Genomic DNA, 19198 nt, shown 5'->3' with positions numbered 1-19198 from the left:
TCTTGATTCTTGTTTTTTATAGTTATTGAAATTGTAACAACAATGATTCAACTATATCACTGGAGCACTCAAATTATTATGACATTCATGCTACTGAGGAGTGTGTGCAAACTTCTGTAAAAGACAGATGTTTTTTTTCCCAGTGTCTTGAATTAGTTTTTCTCTTTGTGCTTCACATATTTGGCAACTGCTTTTTAACACAGATTGCAAGGCTGATTTTGTCTGTTGCACAAGATCAGCCCCCGTAGGATGAGCTATTCGTGCCTACATCACAAAGCAGAAACAAGCATCAGAAATCTTCTTACAGAGGCAATCAGATGCATTAGAGCAAAGAACATTTGCTAACATGATTTTTAATAGATGTTTGCATTCAGCAAAAAATTACAACAATTCTAACTTAAATGAGACAAAAGTAAAAATGTGTGATTACTCAGCTTGCAGCTCTCCAACAGGAAGTATATGCTGTTGGAGAGCATGTTGTGCATGTTTTAAACAAAATCTGTCTGTTGGATGCTAATCCAATTATGACCTTGTTTACAGACCATAACATGCATCATTGTTAGACTCAAATACTGTTTGTTTCCTTGTTCGCCTGACTTCATTAGGCAGAAGGCTGCCAGTCCCATCTTTTATTCAGTGGAATACATCTATTGGTTGTAGGATAATAAGCTTTGCAATCATTATAATGGAGGTCAGACAAAACAAAAGCTCTCTACTGAGCATACAAACATTTTCAAGATTTATAAAAGAAAGCATACATTGTACAAAATTAGTGTCCACAAAAAATATTTAATTGGAATAGTTTTGCTTTACTTATTTATGATTAATATCTTTTAAAATGTATTTTCTCAGAAGACATGGCAAATAAAAAGTGGTTGGACTTTTTTTCATTTATGGTTTTTAATCAGAGGCACAATTGGTAGTGCAATATCTAGCAGTGATATCTGCAGGAATACAGTGCTCAGTTAGAGACAACCAGTCAGAGCCAGGAGGAGGATCTTAACACTGACAATCATGCTGATGTATGTGCCTCTGTCAGAGCCCGTCATGTATGCTCAGGATCGTTAACATGGCCACAGATAAACAGTTTTCTGGTCATTCTAAGTTGCTTCTCTACCATTACGACACTGAATAGCACATACACAGGCATGATTGACAGCACTAAGAATGGCTTAGATTGGTTGTTTTTGACCAGTAGAGGCGTATTTCTTCAGATAGGAATGATAGCATGCGGAGCTTGATCATGGCACGATGACAGTTTTAAACAAATACCTAAAAACATTTTTTACATTTATTGTTTATATAAGTTACAGCACTTTTAATATTCTTTGTGAACAGCCGGCTTTCTTTTGCAGCTTACTCTCCGTATGAAGATTGTCAATGGCTGAGTACTTGACTAACTGCAATGACTGGTTAACATAGTATTTCTACACTGAAAAATAATTCTTTTTATTGGTTTTAAGTGAAAAAAAATGTGGTTTGGTTTTTCATAAGCTGTACGCAAAACTCCTCAAAATTATGGGCAATATGTTAGAAATATGTGACTGCATGATATAAATCCTTAAGATTCACTTTATATATATATATATATATATATATATATATATATACACACACACACACACATATGAGTAATGCAGCATCTTCATCAACATGAAGCATTATGAAGCTGCAGAGGACCAGACTGTTTGTGTTTTGTGCATCCTTGTTTGTTCAGGAACTGTGGCTGTGACTGGCTCTTGTCCACACAAGGCCTTTTCTGTGGCATGTGCCAGCCCACTCACATGCTGGCCAAGTCCACCCACTCCACTGCCCTTTTATCCACCTGCCACTCTCTGTAGATCTTTAGAGGGGGAAAAAAACACTTATTTCGTTCTCAAAACACTAAATGAGATGCCCCCAGTCTTTTATGTGCATATGTGTGTATAGTTCGTCCCAGTTTTTTTCTGATTGTGCGTCTGTGTGCCTAAGTGATTGCTCTCTCGAGTCTTGTTTCAGCGCTCCTTGGGTAATGGGAAGCTGGGAAACAAACGGATGCAGGACTGATTGCCTCCTTTCTGTCCAAAGAAATGCTGCGGGGGTAAATAGGACTATTTCTTTCCTTCCTTGTTGAGCCTTGTTTTCTTCTTTTTTGCAAAACTTCCTTTCAAAGTGCTTCCGTTTGGTCATCATATTAGTCATACCTTTCGCTGAGCTAAAAACAGAACATCAAACTGAACCCATAGAGCCACGGGTTCAATGTCAAGCACACCTCCGCTGTTCCTGCGAACACTGGGTGATGATAATTTAGCCCATTACTTTCTTTATGCTCCATGTTGTTTTGTAAGAGCTAAATATAAAGAAAAGCTGCCGCAGGAAGGTAAATGACATCTGTATCTGTGGCTTCAAATAGACGGAAACGCAGACATGTGGGGGAGTAGATAATGTTTAATGCTACCTGGTGAATGTTATTAATCTGACGCTGGAAAAGCTAAAGGGGAGACACAATCTCTCACGGATTGCATTTCCGGAAGGAACGTGTTGACATTTTCCCGCTGAGAGTTAGAAGATAAGACGGGCGCAACTCTTCTCTGCTGCATTCAAAGTGGCAACCAGAAATGTGTTTTTAAAAATTCTCATCAGTGTCTCTTTTTCCTTACTTAAGATTTCTGATGGCATTTTTTAATCAATAGTTTTGTCTTTCAAAGTTTTGGTAACAGAACAAAAGACAATGCAATGACTCTAATTATTTCAAACATTTTGCTTCAAGTTCCTGGTCAGGAGCCGATCGCAAGAGTATCTGCTGATGCATCACTGTAAATGTTACAAGAAAAACTTGCAATTATCTGAGCTATTCATCTGTATCAGGAAAATCTTTAACTCCATTCCTGGCCAGAAATGTTCTCTTTGGTTTAGACAACTTCCCCATATCGATTTATCCTTCCTTCAGAAATTTCCACCTTTTTTCTTTTTTGGTCTTTGCACAATATGATAACATTTCAGTTTGATTAATTAGCTCCACTGAATAAATGTTAGTTGCAGCACTGACATTGACATTGTGGTTGACTTCTAATTAGTTATTTGGTATTCAGCTGTAATTATGAGGAAGAACTTTTGATCCACTCCAAACCAGTAGATGAAAACACGCCTAATTAGCTTTTACTTTTTCACATTTCAAAAATTCACCTGACACGATATATATGTAATTGGATTATGTTTTGTTTATTCTTTTGTCCATCTTGCTATTATTACGCCTTTTATTAGCAAGACAAAGACGCATAAGGTGGATGTCACAAACAAGTAGCAGGTGTGGTGCAATGGTCTTTTCCGCAAAAAAATAAATAAATAAATAACACCAAGCCCAAAAACAATAAAAAATACTTTTGTTGTAAATAGTTAGGATCTCATGTGGAAGTCTCTTCATCACAATGCAAGCTTTAAATTACACCCATATCAATCTATCTGCCAGCCTACCCTTTGACATGAGCTTATTTATTGGCCCTATGTATTTTACTCTTGACATTTAGCTCTGGGCTCTTGACGTCAGAATATAATTACTTCAGTCAGCGCATACAACCAAGGTGTCAGGCAGGATTGATGGAACTGGTTTGTGCGATTGGAATCAACAAAGCAGGTGACACATGCATCACCACAGCTGCAAAAAAACAAAGACACCAGAAGGACGTAATCAGCAGTGTCTTCAATTGAGTCCCTTGAAAGACACTTTAGGAACCAAAACCTCAACCTATGCTCCTGGTTATTAATGTGGCTAATGGCCCCACGGTGACGTCAAGGAGCGAGTGGTTGTTGCTTTTCTCTCATTGTGTTGGCTGTGATAGAAAATCTCAGGAAGTGTTTGACGGAGTGATTACACTTCCATTTTTGGTTTTGCTTTGTGTAAAGTGATGAGGAAAATAAAATTTTCTCATTTCGTAAAGGGTCATTTGGGTAGATTTAATGGTACATCCTGTGTTTCAAACAGCAGTGGATGTTTTGTGTGCTTCCTTTTCAGTAAAATCTGCAGCAGAAAGGAGTGTGGAGATGAGCAGTAAAGCTGTTCTACACTGTAGTTTTATCATCATGAATTTATCAGCAGCACCTGAACAGCTTCAAAAAAAACAATGCACTCCTCCTGTGAGCATAGACGCAGCAGAGTGATAATTTACCTTTGTCAGTAGAAACATGATGCAAAAGTCACACACAAGACCTAAGGCTTGATTTTAAATCTCAAAGTTTTTGCTTAATTTCATGCATTGCTAACTGTGCTGTTTTTAGCAAGATAATAAACATTTTATTATATTAACTCTTCCCCTATTCTCACTAGATAAATGGTGTGTAGTTGTATGTTGTGGCACAGAGTGACACTTGTTTGACATCAAATCATTGAGCTGCCATTTCTTTATGTCGGTGTTGATAAGCTGTGTGATATAATTCAAAGTAGAAGAATCCCAAACATACAGCTTACAGTTCGAATGTTTGACTTTGGTTTGCATCAGTTAGATTTTCATAGTGCTGCTGAGCAAAACTCAAAATGCCATATTTGGAAAATGCACAATGTGCAACATTTTTCTTTAAGGAAACTGTAAGATATGCATGAGATGCAAAAAGATCCCTGCTTGCTTTGATACTCTGATTATTTGAAGTTGCAAACTGAACTCCATGCCCTTCTCTCAGACTGTATAATAACAAGCAAGGATGTATTGGAGACTGTCTTCCCACACACAAGCAATGCTGGTTATCTTCTAAACTGATAAAAAAAAAATGGAAGTTTGTTGTTGATATATAATAGAAAAAATTCTAATTACAACTCAGCCAAATGCTTCCACACCATTTAAGGAGCTGTAGGACGACTGTTCTATGACTGTTGATCTATTTTTTTTGGTGAAATGAAGCTGCTGTATCTTCTTCTAGAGATGCTACACGTTCATGAATGTGGCTACAGTCACACTGCAGGTGTTGGTGCTCTACTTCAATGTTTTTGCTGAAATACAATTTTTTTGTGTGTGTTTGTTGATACTACTGAATTTTGTGACCGCAATCATATTTCTTTTTAACTAAATTTGTGGAGCATCGACTGGAACTTGTGTGTAGTCAGAGTGGTGGATCAGGGGAACCAACTTCTTCTGGCCAAATATTATGACGCATGTCTCATGTCAATGACCTAAATGTCAGATTAAATGCAACACGATGACCGTTCAGACTGCAGACACTTTGAAAACCATCAGATACTTTTTCGATTTAGTACCTCATATGAAAGTGGCTCAAATCAGAATATTTTTTTGGATGAAAGGAACGTTATTGGGTTGCATTTGCCTGTGTGAAGGTAGCTTTACTGACTCAGAAAACATAATTGAATTACTTCTGCTCCAGCTTATCCTATGTGTTGTGTACCCTGAAGTTCAAAGTGCCACTCAGACCCAGGACTTCCTCAACAAAACTCCTTGTGACAGATCCTCCTAGTCATTATCCGCCTGCCTGCTCTCCAGCCCTCTGCGTGTTCATTTTCTGGATCACTCAGCCTTCAACAAAATCACCTCCGGACAAAGCCCTTCATCAGACTACCATGCACATTCCACCATGAGGATCCTCATTCCTCCCTCCACACTGTCAATCCACCTGTAAGCCATCACATTTTCAATCTGTGTTCAGTCATTCATCATCCATACTCCTCACCCAGTCTTACCCCCGTTCTCTTCTAGACGCTGCAGAATCACAGACCCTGAAAAGCCTTTCTTGATCGTTCTTTACTTCCTTGCAAATACTGCAAATAAATCTTTCCATGTCACATTCTGCGTCTTGTACATAATTCCGCATGTGGGTCAGGAAAATGCCTCAAAACATAACAGTTTGGCTCACTTAATTGCAAAGCAGTAAAAAAAAAAAGTTAATCTAAGAAAGCCAGCGGATTGCATGTATTTTGCAATCCTCAAGAACGGGGGGCAACAGTAGACGACACGGATTTCATTTTATGGTTTGCCTCCATTCTTGACAGTATATGAGATAGAGAGGAGTAAATGCTACAGCAAGGAGTAACGAAGGTAACTCCATATATTAACACAGATATTGTTAGGCTTAAAACACCAAGAACTTTAATAGAATATAGTGATATAGTTTATTTAACTGTAACATCAGCAAATAGTTACCAATTTCTTAAGTACAGTTTGTGTGTTCCATGTGTTTTTTCGTGTGTTTTTGGGTTTTGAATGAGCTTGTTAATCTACAATAATAAGTTGTTCCTAATGATTTTTTGCTTTTCTTCACAGCAAATCCTAGTGTATCCATACTTATTCATTACCTACCTCGACACATATGGTTGTAGTTTTTTTGTTTACTTGCAACTCTTACTGTATCTTCAGGATTAACTTGTTTGCAGGTAAATATGTGGAAGTAAATATCATTTTGGTCCCTATATCTCCACATGAGCCTCAGAGAGTGTAAACCAGAGGTTGAGTAGCTACAGGCAGCAGCAATTTGTGATGAATGTGGTCCAGAATTAGACATTCAGAAAGCAAAAAGCAAAACTGTATGAATATTTAGAGAAAGGATGTAAGTTTCCTTCCAGTTTGTAACATTAACTCTAAAAGCACACATTCTTTCTATTTTTACCCTGAATTTCATCTGCCCAGTTGCTGAGCTGTCTCGCTGATCCTCAGTGTGCTTCCTTGGACAGCTTGCAGAATCTTTTTTTTTTTTTTCCCCCAGGCTTAATTCTAACTGGAACAAATCAGAGCTCTACCTACTGCCAGCAGCTGTGGAAAACATTTAGTTTCTTCCCTCCGTGATGGGGATAATTGGACCTGTGGTGCTGTCACTCACAGCCTCGTGTAGCTGCACAGACGCTGTGTGAAGATGTAGAGGCTGCCGAGCAGATGCATGTTTGCAACCAGACGAACAAAAATATGTACCTTTTTGAACTGTCACAGTATGGCTGTATGCAGTTGTGTCATTTGATAAGGTTTCTGTGTTGCAGCTGATATGGGGAAAAATCCTAACATGCTGCATATCTGGGCTTGAACCCCTTGTTATCCTGGAAGATGGGCGTGATAAAAAACTTCAATCTGCCATCTGCTCCCTCTTCTTGATTTATGCTTACATAAAATCCCTGTAGCGTCTCTGCAAACCACCCCATACCATATTAACATAACATTTGCAGGTGGCTGCACACATTTCTGCCATTAGAGCACTGTGTTTGCAGGATGGTATCACGGAGGCGAAGATTAAAATGCATAAGTATTCAGATTCTCTACTTATCCTCTCTCTGGATGGGTAGATGGCAGAAGGAAATCTATGCTTTTTTATGTTTCTTTTGATTCATTCCTCCATCGGGAGCAGCGTGTTACGAGGGGGAAAAAAGTATTGATCGGGCAAGTTCCAGCTCAGAGGATTCCCTCAGAACAATCCGTCTCCAGATTGTTCTCACCGGATTGAACCAAACATGTTCTCACTGTCTCACACGTCAACAAAGCAGAACCTATCCCTCTTCAAAAGTAGCATTCCTAAAAAGAAATGTCAAATCAAACAGCGTTTCATGTTCTGCTACGAAACGTCATTTTTTTGTCTTCTAACTCGAACACACAGGCGAAGACACATCGCTCCTGCTCTATCTGCTCTTCACTGGCTCCCTGTGTGCTGAAGAATTGATTTTTCTTTTTAAACACTTGTTTGTTTTTAAATGGGGCCTGCATGGTGGTGTGGTTGCTAACTCTGTTGCCTTTCAACAACCCGGGTTCAAATCCATGCTGGGAACTTCAGACCAAAAACATGACTATTAGGTTAAGTAATCCTTTGGCAGATGGTTGTACGGTTCAGACCCTCCAGGATGTTGCAATGATTTTTGTGATTGTTGCGGACTAAAATTACTAAATATGTGGCACCTTTTTCAAAAAGTCACAATCAAAGTTGCAATTTTTTAGCTTCATTTTTGCCAAAACCTGGCCTTACAAAAATGTTGACAATGTTGCACATAACTTTTCCTTTCCCTCTTCATTTCCTCACATTGAATTATAAACCCGCCTTATCTTAAAAGTCGTACTGCTTCTTGTCTATGGTCTAATGTCTCCTCCCTGACTCTTGAGAAAATAAAGTTTTCTTTCAAATATATTGAAGGCAACAATGAGCACAACTTCTCAGATTTAGCTTTATTCTGACTTTATTTTTGCACTTATTACATGAGTCATGTGATCAACAATCAGATGTTAGTACAGGCGGGAAAGACGAAGACGACGACAGGAAGCGGAAAAAGGATTGTGGCGCAGCATGTTTTCAGGTTTGGTTTTCAAGAAATGTTGTTAAACAGGAAGTTAAATTAGAAGGAGATAAAGATGATTGACCAAAGAATTGTAGTGATTGGTCAGAAAAGAAGAAAATATGCAAAATGTTAAAGTGATTGGTCAGATTTGTGGTAAATAATTGAGGAAAATTGTTTACCACCAATTTTCCTCAATTAAAATTTGTGGTTTTAATTGAGGAATTAAATTAAATTCCTCAATTAATTTAATGATGAAAATTGATAATCAAAATTTGATCATCATTTTCAAAATTTGAAAATGATGTATTTGCATTAATAGTCCCCCTTTAAATTATTTTTGAAGACTTTGTCCCTGATGTTCAACACATTGTTCTACCAAATTTGTTGAGTTGTCTGTTTAACATCTGTTTAGACTTTATTTGCTATAATGTAAAATGCTTTGGTCAATCATTTGTTATTTCTAAAATTGCTTTATAAATAAATTGAATTGGACTGAAATAACTTCAGGGAATTTAGGTATTTACTGCCGTGCAATATGTGCTGATATGTTGAAATATGGGACATGAAATATTCATTTATTCCTGCTGATGCTAATAAACTCCTCAGGGGCACAACACCACAGCACAAATCCACCTCACATACATACACTGCACAGATTTCATCTTTATTTCTGTAAGTCAGGTTAAAAACCCTCTTCATTAAAATGGATGACGTTGGAAATAAAAAAGGTTGGGGGTGACTGAAGCTCCTTTTGTCCCCGTTTTGGATCACTTGGCGCAGTCGCAGAGGTTGACAACCGTCCTGCTGAGGCAGGTGCTTTATGTTCACTCCCCGAACATTTCACGGCACTGATTAATTGCTGCCTTCACAGCTAAGCAATGGAAAGCAAGCACAAGGCCTACAGAAATTTATCAAGTGACATTAACATGGATTGAAAGTGACTGGCAGCTCGGCACCAACATCTCTTTTTCTAGAGGCAAAAAGCCCTGACTTTTTAAAGCTCATGGGAGCAGAAATATTTAAAGTAATAATGTTAGACATGAAGTGGGTGTGGCTGCAGAAAGATTTGTAAGGGGTGACTAAGTGGGGGCCTTGACTTCATATTTAGTTGACAAACCTTTGGCACAAACCTGAGTTTTCAATAAACATAATTTTCAAAGATTTCCTGCAGGAACAGGAACCATGGAATAACTAAAATATACATTTATTTAATTGTCTGCAATGTTGTAATGACCTATTTAATTAACTTATTGTCATATAAGTTATTTACTAACATATTTATTTATTTAATTTTGTCCCTTCTTAGGCCTCAGTACTATGGTGTAAATTTATCTAATAAAATGCTAGAGAACGTTCCAGAGTTTTTCGGAGCAGTTGCCCCTCCCTTCCGTGTTTTTGTGCACTACCAGACAGGTCACTCTCATTTCTCAGAGCGCTATGTGCTTGAAACTGAAAGACGGCACCCATTACTCCTTTTGAGGGATTGCTCTTTTGTAAGTAAAGCTGTCAATAACAGAACATCTGATAAGTAGAGGTCAGGCTAGCTAACCCAGCCTGGCTAATTAGCCATCTGATTACACAGTAAGTATGTAAGTGCTTCTTTCAAATTCAGTTAGTGTTTGTTTTTAAGAGATGTAAAAATATGAAATAGTCTTTACTTGACCCTGTGTGAAATTTTATTTCACTTCATGTGAAATAAAATTTGTGATTTTGCTAAATATCTTTATTTGAAAAAAGCATATTTTTCTGAGTACATGCAATGGCTAGATATATATCAGAGATATATCAGAGTACATTGATATATATCTAACAATCAATATTATTACAGGAGCAACAATATTGTAAATATTGCCTTAAAATTTTTTAACAAATTTTTGCTGAAAATGCTTGTATGAAAACCTGATGGTACTTTTACTCAATGTTTTCAGTTTTTTTAGATGGGTTTGTAATTAAGGTTTCAACTCATTGCTCATTATCCTTTCCTAGCTTAAATTCATGCATAAAAACAGGTGGCCATGGTGCCACTGAAGGGCTGGTAGGCCATCTAACATCACAAACATGCAAATGCACAGCACAACAACGCAGAGCTGCTGCTTTCATCTGAATAATCTCTTTGATGGAATCTAGAAATACTCTCCCTCTGAGAATTCAAGAAAGAAACCCAAGTGAGCGCAACTTTTATTCATCGCATTTGGAAAATAAATAGCTTCATCTTATATTTATTACAAAGCATCTAGAGACAGTAGCACACACGGAGCACAGTTAAGAAAGCTAATCTTTGAAAACAGATTGAGTTAAGCGTCGAGGGTCTGTGTCCGTTTTTGCAAGGGCTCGTGGAAAAACAAACACAATTGTAAAACTCAAAAAATGTGAGGCCATGTCACAGAAAAACAATGATATATTGGTATGTTGAAAATTCAAGACATAAACAGTAAAGTGGTGCATGAATACTTCTGGATGTTCCCTTGGTCATACAATTTTAATCACAGTGTTGATTTTTAAGAGCTAAAGGATCAGAGACGAAAAATGGAGGGTGGGAAGTTTGTCCGTGCATGGTAACAAACGGCAGGAATATAGATTTCAACTCAATGGCTTCCCTCCTGAATTATAGCCTTGTTTGTTAATCGTCCTTGACCATTTGTAAAAGCATAACAAATACTTAAGTCAGAAATAGAAAAATGTACAAATTTACAAAGAAACCTCCCTGAAAAAACTATTACAAGTCCCTGCTGGTAAACGCGGCTTTAATTTTCCTCACATAAAAGTAAAAAGAAAATTCTCCTCGATATGAGACCCATGTTCAGCAATCTCAGCATCGTTGGTGCTCTTGTGAACAACTGTCCTCGTTCGTCATTGTGCTGTCGTCGGTCTGTGCGTTAGCCCTCAAGTGTAAACAAGCAGTTCCCTAAACTGCTACAGCCAAACCTCGGAGCCATCTGGGAGGAAGAAAAATCGCTCCCACTGAAGGATCGCACCGTCGCCTCCACCCGACAGTGGGAGAAGTTTCTGGTAAAAACACTTTCACGTTGCACCGACGTGGACGGAGGGAGCCTGAGTGGGGCGCCGGTGGAGGGCAAAGAGAGGAATGTCTTTTACTGAGTTGGAGAGCTGCTTTCCCAAACTACATCACAGTCACACTAGAGAGGTTATGAATGTAAACGTGTTGTTGTTGCTGTCGCTGACAAAGTTGATTTGGCACTGCTCCAGCCGGGCGATGTCCCCAATGTCCAGCTCTGATAGCAACTGAGTCGGGTCTGTGTTTGTTGTCAGGACCTTCTGCTTCTCCTTCACCTCTTTCTCTTCGTTGTTTTTATTTCTGCTGTCCTGTTCCTCCTCCGCCTCTTCCTCCTCTTCCTCTTCTTCTTCCTCTGTGATGGAGCAGAGGCGGGTGGTGGTGCCCGGGTTTTCAGCAGGCGGTCTGTAGTGGCACTGCCCATTCAGCAGCCTCCTAAGTGGCATCAGGGGCACCGCTTCCTCGCCCAGCAGCTGCTGCTGGCGGTGCCGGAAATCGCTCTGACGCTTCAGCCGCTTGAACTCGCTGAAAGCCGAGGTGGCGTTCTGGTAGAGGCTCAGGGCGATAGCTTGGGCTTTCTCCGACTTGCTGACCAGCACGGCGTGACACCGGAGCACCACCGCCATGTTCTTCACCTGGTGCCTGTAGATCCAAGCCAGGATTTTGGGCCGGCATGGGTCGGTTGCGCAGTAGGTGATTCTGTTCAGAGAATACAGATGGATGGGTTTCTTCTTCCCAGATTTGTCAGCACTCATTCTTATTCCCTGTGACCCCACCATCAACCTCATCTTGACACTCTGCTCCCCATAATTGCTCCTTGCCCAGATCTTGGCCACCGCCTCCTGGGTGCAGCCGTCTCCCTTTGCCGTGATGGTAACCACACTCCCAAGGTAACGCACGTTGTAAACGGGCTCCTCTTTGTTGAGTTCCACCTTCTGCCGTTTGGTATGAAAGATGCTGCCCACCCAGTCAAAGGGGCAGTCAGGGAGCAAGTCTGGACATGAGCGCAGCAGAGAGGAGAGGATGGAGTGGTAGGTCAGCCCCGTCCCCAGACTCTTGGGCTTAGTCTTGGCATCATCCTCCACCAAAACAAACTTATTCCTTCTCCAGGGTAACATGGTGCAGAAGGAAAAGTAACACCCTCTGCCTGTTTCTTTAAATCTTGTCAGTTCAGGGGGAAAAAAAAATGCTTGAACAGCGTTGTGGGTGAAAGAGTAAAATAAGCGCAAAGACAAGCAGCAGCTCTGCGAAGCTCAGAGAAGAGACTGAGCGCTGTGCAGCTCAGGCAGTCTGTTCCTGTTCTCGCTCCTCCTTTCTCTCCTCCTCCTCTCTCTCCTCTTTAGTCTGCATCATGCAGAGCTGACCAGCGCAGGAGTCTTACACCAGCACTCGACATCATCTCCCTCTCCATGCTTCATTGTTTTGCTTCCATACACCTTCCTACCAAAGTGCTTTTTATCTTCTCATTTCCAAATTGAGGCATCACTAAGCTTTTTACAAATACAAGAAAGAGAGACACAAGACTGGTGAAGAAAGTTTTACGTTGTTTCCTTGATAAGTGTATTGTTTTGTCATTGTGTTATTTGAAAATTACTTATACATCTTTTTGTATCAGCAGCTATTAGTTTAAAAGAAAGATGCAGAACCAGAAGTGTCGGCTCATTCGATCATTTAAGCCAAAGCCTGTTAAAAAGTTTATTGGGTCCCTCAGCAGAATTTGATTTGGGGCTCCTGCTCCCAGACAAGCGAACCCCAACCAACTCAGCAAAACTACTTTTACATTATATTGTCTGTGATTGATTGGATCTGCAATATTCATCTAACAAACCATTATAAAACAAGTATAAAACATGTCCAGCAAAATGGAAAGTGATAATGTATATGCCGAACAAGCAAAAATGTAACATTAATTAATGTCAGTATTAAAAATGTGACTCAGCAATATAATTACTAAATTATAGCATCAGTGTTTAAATGCTAACAGTTATAGTTCATATTTTTCTGAGCCAAAGAATAGCTGATAATAGCCACTTTGCACCTTCAGTACAGAATCTGAACAGCAACCACAGCAGCAGTAGGTCAACCTTGTTTCACAGCCACTACTAGAGTCGTATTATTGTTGTTATATGTTTGACCTGCTGTTGTGGAGGAAATTTGAACTGGAAAGTCCCGTTACTTCATGCTAAGAAATTCAGAAATTGCACATAAAACACGCAACACGTGCATTATGTGTTGTGGAGGTCACTGCCTGACCCTCTAATAAAAAAGTGGAAATATTGTCATTAAACTTTCTCATTGTTTTTTCCTGCCATTTGACAGACATTCTTCTCTGCTGTTTAGGTTTTCTTCACAGTGATTTGCTTTTTACTTTTGTCTCTTTCTGGTTACTGATTTGACCTCAGAAGGTTTTTCAATAGTGTTCTGAAATTTCAACAAGAAAATCTTTTTTCTGGCATCTAAACAGATTTCACCAGCCTGGGAAACTTTGTAATGTAAAAATAATGTAACATAAAATCTATAAAGTAGAGTTCATGTGAAGGTTTTGTATAAGAATGTACATATTTATTGGAAGAAAAAGGAAAAACATAAAAAATAAAATTGGGAATGTTGTAAGCTCTAAGCAGGACTTTTGTTGCTTAAATGTTAAAAATCATCAAACAAACATTTTTTGTCTTTTAGATGACAATAACTTCCTAATTGTAGAACATTAAACCTAATTTCTGTGATTACTAATACTCTTGGAGGTGTGTAATGGCTGTAAGCAGCTGTTTAGTTTGAAATATTAACTCAGAATATTGGATACTACCTCCCATTATTGCTTATTGGATTTGTTTCTACCGGCACACCAATAAAGTGGCTCACAACAAGAATCATTAAAGTTATTACTTTCTTCAACTTCTGTACACCCAGTCCTACTGTTGAAATGTTATTAAAGCTTATTGGTTAATCAGATTTAGCAAATGAAAAAATCGTAGAAGCTGGAGAAGTCGAGATCCGTGTCTCACTTCACTTACCTATTTCTGCTGAAAACCTTTACAACACATTGATGTTCATCTGTAAAGTTGGGTGAATCATCACTGCTGAATAGCAGGACCCTGAATGATGAGTCACTCCAGTTGCAAAGCAGTTTTGTGAAGCTTTTGACAGAGAAAAATAGGTTGTGTCTGCCAATCTTCACTCAGACCACGTGAGATTTTTCTATTACACCAGAGGCCAACATTTTTGCTCCCTGGAAAATTGAAACTGAAAAAGACAGACGCATCCAACCCCTGGCTTGATTAGATGCTGGATCCGAAAGTAACACAGATTGAAAAACAAAAGAGTGAGCCCGCTCAGAAATGTTGCACTGATGAAATTGTGTGTGGAAGCTTTGCTTAGTGTTTCAATTATTTTTTCTGCCTAATGGTTTTCTTAAGGCTGTACAGTTTAGGCCTAATGCTTTTTTGTTAAACTCTAAATGTGAAAATGCTTTTACTTACACTTTCAAACATCCATCCATCATGTCTTGACCAAGATGTTAATGAGATATTTTTCCAGAAAAAAATGACATTTTACTTAGTATCATCAGAAAAATGAGTAATTTCCTTTAAAAACAATCTCCAGCCACTCAGCTGCAATGAAGCGTGTCTCACTGACCTGCCTTCAGCTAGCAGATCCAATTAGCACTGAATATGTTGTCTGCTGCGTCCCTCCCCTTGTGCCTGTTCTCCATCTCACTCAAGTGACATCCAAAGGAGGAGGTTCTGAGTTTACCTGTGAAATACAGCAGAAAAATAATTTTAAAAAAAGATTTGCAACATCAACTTAATTCTTATTATTTATACTGCATAACCAGTATATGTTTTTGTTCATGAAGTCCACAAGCATGAAAACCTTCTAATGTGAAATAATGTTCATCTGGAGGGACAATTTTGCTGCTCATGTTTTAGAGAATCTCTCCAAACTTTAAAGCTTTCTAGGATTAAAATTATTCCCTATTTTCTATTTTTTATTTTTTTGCTTAGATTTCATGTTTCATTTAAGCTGTTTTAGATTCAGCATTCTCTTTAGTTTTCCTTGTTTGACTGATGCAGATACAGCATGCATTCCTTTTAAAACACACTAATATTTTTTCCAAAACTCCTGAATAACTGATCACCTGAGACGTATTGATCACTGAAGTACTTTGCCAGAGGGAGGTTGTTAGTTATTTGTTTTGCAAATCCAGGAGGAGCACCCCGATGCCAGTAAGCTGTGCCAGGCAGCATGGAGTTAGTATCAAGGTCTCTGCTGAAAGAAAAATTAAATAGCTATACACTACAAAAGTATTTTCTCTTTCTCTAACCCTGGTGTGTATGGAAAGCCATTTGCGCCAAAATTGAATAAATAAATAAATGGGTTAAATAAATAAAAAATGAGTAAAATAAATCAAAAAATGAAGTAAATGAGTGAAATAAATAAAAAATTTGTTAAATAAATAGTTTAGCTTTTTCATTAAACCAATTTTTAATTTATTTATTTTTCATATTATCAATTTCCCAATTTCTCTTTTTCATTTATCTATTTGTCATTTATCCCTTTATCCATTTACCCATTTTTCATTAATCTATTTTTCATTTGTCCATTTTTCATTTATCCCTTTATCTATTTACCCATTTTTCATTAATCTATTTTTTAATTTAACCGTTTTTCCATTTCCTATTTCCATTAACCCGATTTGCTATTTCCCACTTTCATTAATCAATTTCTCATATATCCCTTTTCTTACTTACCCATTTTCTTTTATCTATTTTTCATTTACCCATTTTTCATTAATCTCTTTATCTATTTACCCATTTTTCATTAATCTATCTTTTAATTTAACCATTTTTCCATTTCCTTTTTCCATTAACCCGATTTTCCTATTTCCCACTTTCATTAATCAATTTCTCATATATCCCTTTTTTTATTTACCCATTTTCTTTTATCTATTTTCCATTTACCCATTTTTCATTAATCTCTTTATCTATTTACCCATTTTTCATTAATCTATCTTTTAATTTAACCATTTTTCCATTTCCTTTTTCCATTAACCCGATTTTCCTATTTCCCACTTTCATTAATCAATTTCTCATATATCCCTTTTTTTATTTACCCATTTTCTTTTGTCTATTTTTCATTTACCCATTTTTCATTAATCTCTTTATCTATTTACCCATTTTTCATTAATCTATCTTTTAATTTAACCATTTTCCATTTCCTTTTTCCATTAACCCGATTTTCTATTTCCCACTTTCATTAATCAATTTCTCATATATCCCTTCTTTATGTACCCATTTTTCTTTAACCTATTTTTCATTTAACTTTTGTTTGAAAAACTTTTAATTTTCCCATTTTCCAATTTCCCTTATTCATTTAGTATTTCCTTATTTTCTTATTTATCACATTCTATTTTCCCCGCTAAACTTAGGGGGAAAAATAAATGCAAATGAGGAGTGGCACGTCATCAGGCTACAACTTCCCCAATTGGTTGGTTAGCGTCACACCTACTTTGCTTTCAAGAAAGATGGCGACCTACTAACGGGTTATCAATAAGCATAAGCTCATTAACTTCATTAGAAAATAGTGTTATTACTCCTGACTTTATTTTTGTGTGGCCGCTCAGACAGAACGTGTTTCAGCTGGCGGCTCTGATGGACTCAGAGCTTCACCGTCGGGGTTTTTTATAGTTTGGACGAAGCGGCCGCTGAAGTTGGCTTACGATTGAAGGTTCAGGACGCCTTCGTAGCTACCAGCTGTGGTCCAACTATAAGGAGCAGACTTGACTGTACATCGTAAGTGAACTGCAATATCCAGTGGCAGCTCTACGGAGCATCGAGCTGAAAGAATGACGGTGCCAAGCCTTGGAGATCTGCATCGGAGGCCATCTTTCAGACATGCACCGCTGCTGTCCGTCCAGGATCCTCCGGTTGCCCAGACGGTAAGCTAACGCTGATGTTTTCCAACTACAGTCATATTTGTAACCAAACTTGAGGCCAACAGGTGTACTTTTGATCGCCACCAGGTCAAAAGTACAGCTTGTTTTTGCAGCACATTCATTAATGTTTCTATCGTGTATGTTTTCAGATGTTAAGCTGTCACAGCAGATCATCCTGCAGGCCTCTGGTCTCTGTTTCCAGTGATCTCACAGCTTCAGGGTGACCAGAGACCTTCACCTTTCTGGAGCAGGAACACCCGGCCAAATGCACTGGTGACACATTTAATTTAAAAAATGTGGGGGTAAATTAACGCTGATGTTTGTAAACAGACTACCTGAATACAGTGACCTTAGTGAGGGTACAGAATGCAGAATGGATAAAAGCTGAACTCCTGCTAAAATCTGTCCCTATTGGTTACATCCCTGAAATGTGCCAAGTGTGGCCCACATGCATACATGTCGTATTCATATAAAGTAATTATGACTATTTATTTCAGTAGTTCTTTGTGGATGTATAACTTGGCCACCTTAGTTTCCCTGTTTTTGTTCAACATATGTGCCTCAACATTTGGTTACTGTTCCATAATTTGTACTCCAAACATGTTTTTACTCATGTTTATCTCTTACTTACATGTTTAAGTAAAAAGTAGCTGAATAAGAAATTACACATGAGTAAAGAAGCATTTGGTAAAAAGTATACAAGTACTGAGTAACTGATCAAGTTATCAATTATTTCATATCTTAAAAAATTACACAATTAGAGGGCTCAAAATATAAAGTTCAGCGGAATTTTTAGTTTTTTAAAGACAAAATAAAAAATTTGTTTAAATAAGAATAGTGATGCTTCATAATAAAATGACCTGAGTAAAAGTAAAAAGTTCAGCATAGTAACGGTACTCCTAAAACTTCATTTGAGTTTCAAAAAGTTACTCAACTATATTTGAGTAAATGTAATTAGTGAGTCCTAAACTCTTTCCTTCTGAGGGAACAGGAGAAGGAATTGTTAAGGAAATAAATTAATCTTATTTTTATATTAAACATTGTTTTAATTAACAAACGAATCATAAATAACACCCAGAACATATTCTGTTATGTTTATTCAAGGATCAAGAAAAATGACTGGAGATTCTGGCTGAGAGAGGGACAACGGCAAACAGGGAGGAGAACCGTCTGCACTGTGAGCAGCACCAGAACTCCTGATGGATCTCCTTCAGGAAGAACCAGAGAGATGGCCGACCTCCGCAGAGAAGAGTTCACCCAAACATCAGAGGAAAAATGATTTTTTTTTTCACTTTCAAGGACTCTAAAAAGCTTGCTGATTAAATTTTCAGTTAATGTTCAGCAAACATTCAACGTTTAGTGTTTGGATAATACTTATGCAGTATCACATGTTTAGACTAAATTATCACATGACTAGAGCTGATTAAATCTTGGTTGCACCTCGGCGAGAAAAAGAGTGCCACAAACCTCCCAAAGAAGAGGATAGCAATGTATGTTTAAATAAACATACAACAAAGATTTTTGGTGCACATCATCTTTAAAGTGTCTAGTTATGATATTCACCTTTGCATTTATAAAAATTTGTTAGGTGTGTGAGCAGGATGTGTAAACATGTTGACGGTCATAATAGTGACAGGTGGGAGAATACGTTTGACCAATAAGTCCACTTATTTAAATACATACCATATTCTTCCAATTCCTAACTTCTTCCTTTTTAAGATTAATTTTGAGTTTGGTTCTTGATTTGTTGGACTTTGTTATAGCCAGACAAAGCATACAACAATGTAGTTGTGAGAAAAATGGAACCCTTACTGATTTTGATAGTGATGGCTTAAACATGGACTATAAGGGGAAGATGGGCCATTTTCCATGCCTGATTTTGAATGCATATGATCAGTTCATGGGAAAAGAGGATGATCTGACCCTTCATCAGGCATGTGGTACTCTGTTACCACCTGCAAAAGTTTATGACGAAGGGACAGCTGTCTCTTTGATGTACCCTTTAAAGAGGATCCAAATGAGG

At 38.0% G+C, this 19198-nt stretch overlaps 1 protein-coding gene and 1 long non-coding RNA gene across 4 annotated transcripts; one reads left to right on the top strand and one right to left on the bottom strand.

The window, feature by feature from the left end:
* Positions 1-10485: 10485 nt before the first annotated feature.
* On the bottom strand, positions 10486-12650 carry fam43b (family with sequence similarity 43 member B). Its single transcript, XM_014993734.2, has one exon. The coding sequence runs from the start codon at positions 12356-12358 to the stop codon at positions 11360-11362; it is 999 nt and encodes a 332-aa protein (XP_014849220.2). The 5' UTR covers positions 12359-12650; the 3' UTR covers positions 10486-11359.
* A 3376-nt stretch (positions 12651-16026) lies between these two features.
* Positions 16027-18693, top strand: LOC106913822 (uncharacterized). Of its 3 annotated transcripts, none has more exons than XR_015763788.1 (3): positions 16027-17178; positions 17325-17448; positions 18280-18693. It is a non-coding gene; the product is annotated as an uncharacterized LOC106913822 (long non-coding RNA). The 3 variants fall into 3 exon arrangements; XR_015763789.1 differs by having other exon boundaries at positions 17325-17477; XR_001417487.2 differs by having other exon boundaries at positions 17325-18693.
* The last annotated feature ends 505 nt before the right edge of the window (positions 18694-19198 follow it).

Source organism: Poecilia mexicana, unplaced genomic scaffold (genome assembly GCF_051168715.1).
Source record: "Poecilia mexicana isolate PSO_F unplaced genomic scaffold, ASM5116871v1 scaffold_7, whole genome shotgun sequence".
In the NCBI taxonomy this organism is placed as follows: Eukaryota; Metazoa; Chordata; class Actinopteri; order Cyprinodontiformes; family Poeciliidae; genus Poecilia; species Poecilia mexicana.
This window is presented reverse-complemented; position numbering and strand designations above follow the sequence as displayed.

Bases quoted from the DNA above. Each gene is read 5' to 3' on its own strand.
- fam43b (XM_014993734.2), bottom strand. From the start codon at position 12,358: ATGTTACCCTGGAGAAGGAATAAGTTTGTTTTGGTGGAGGATGATGCC.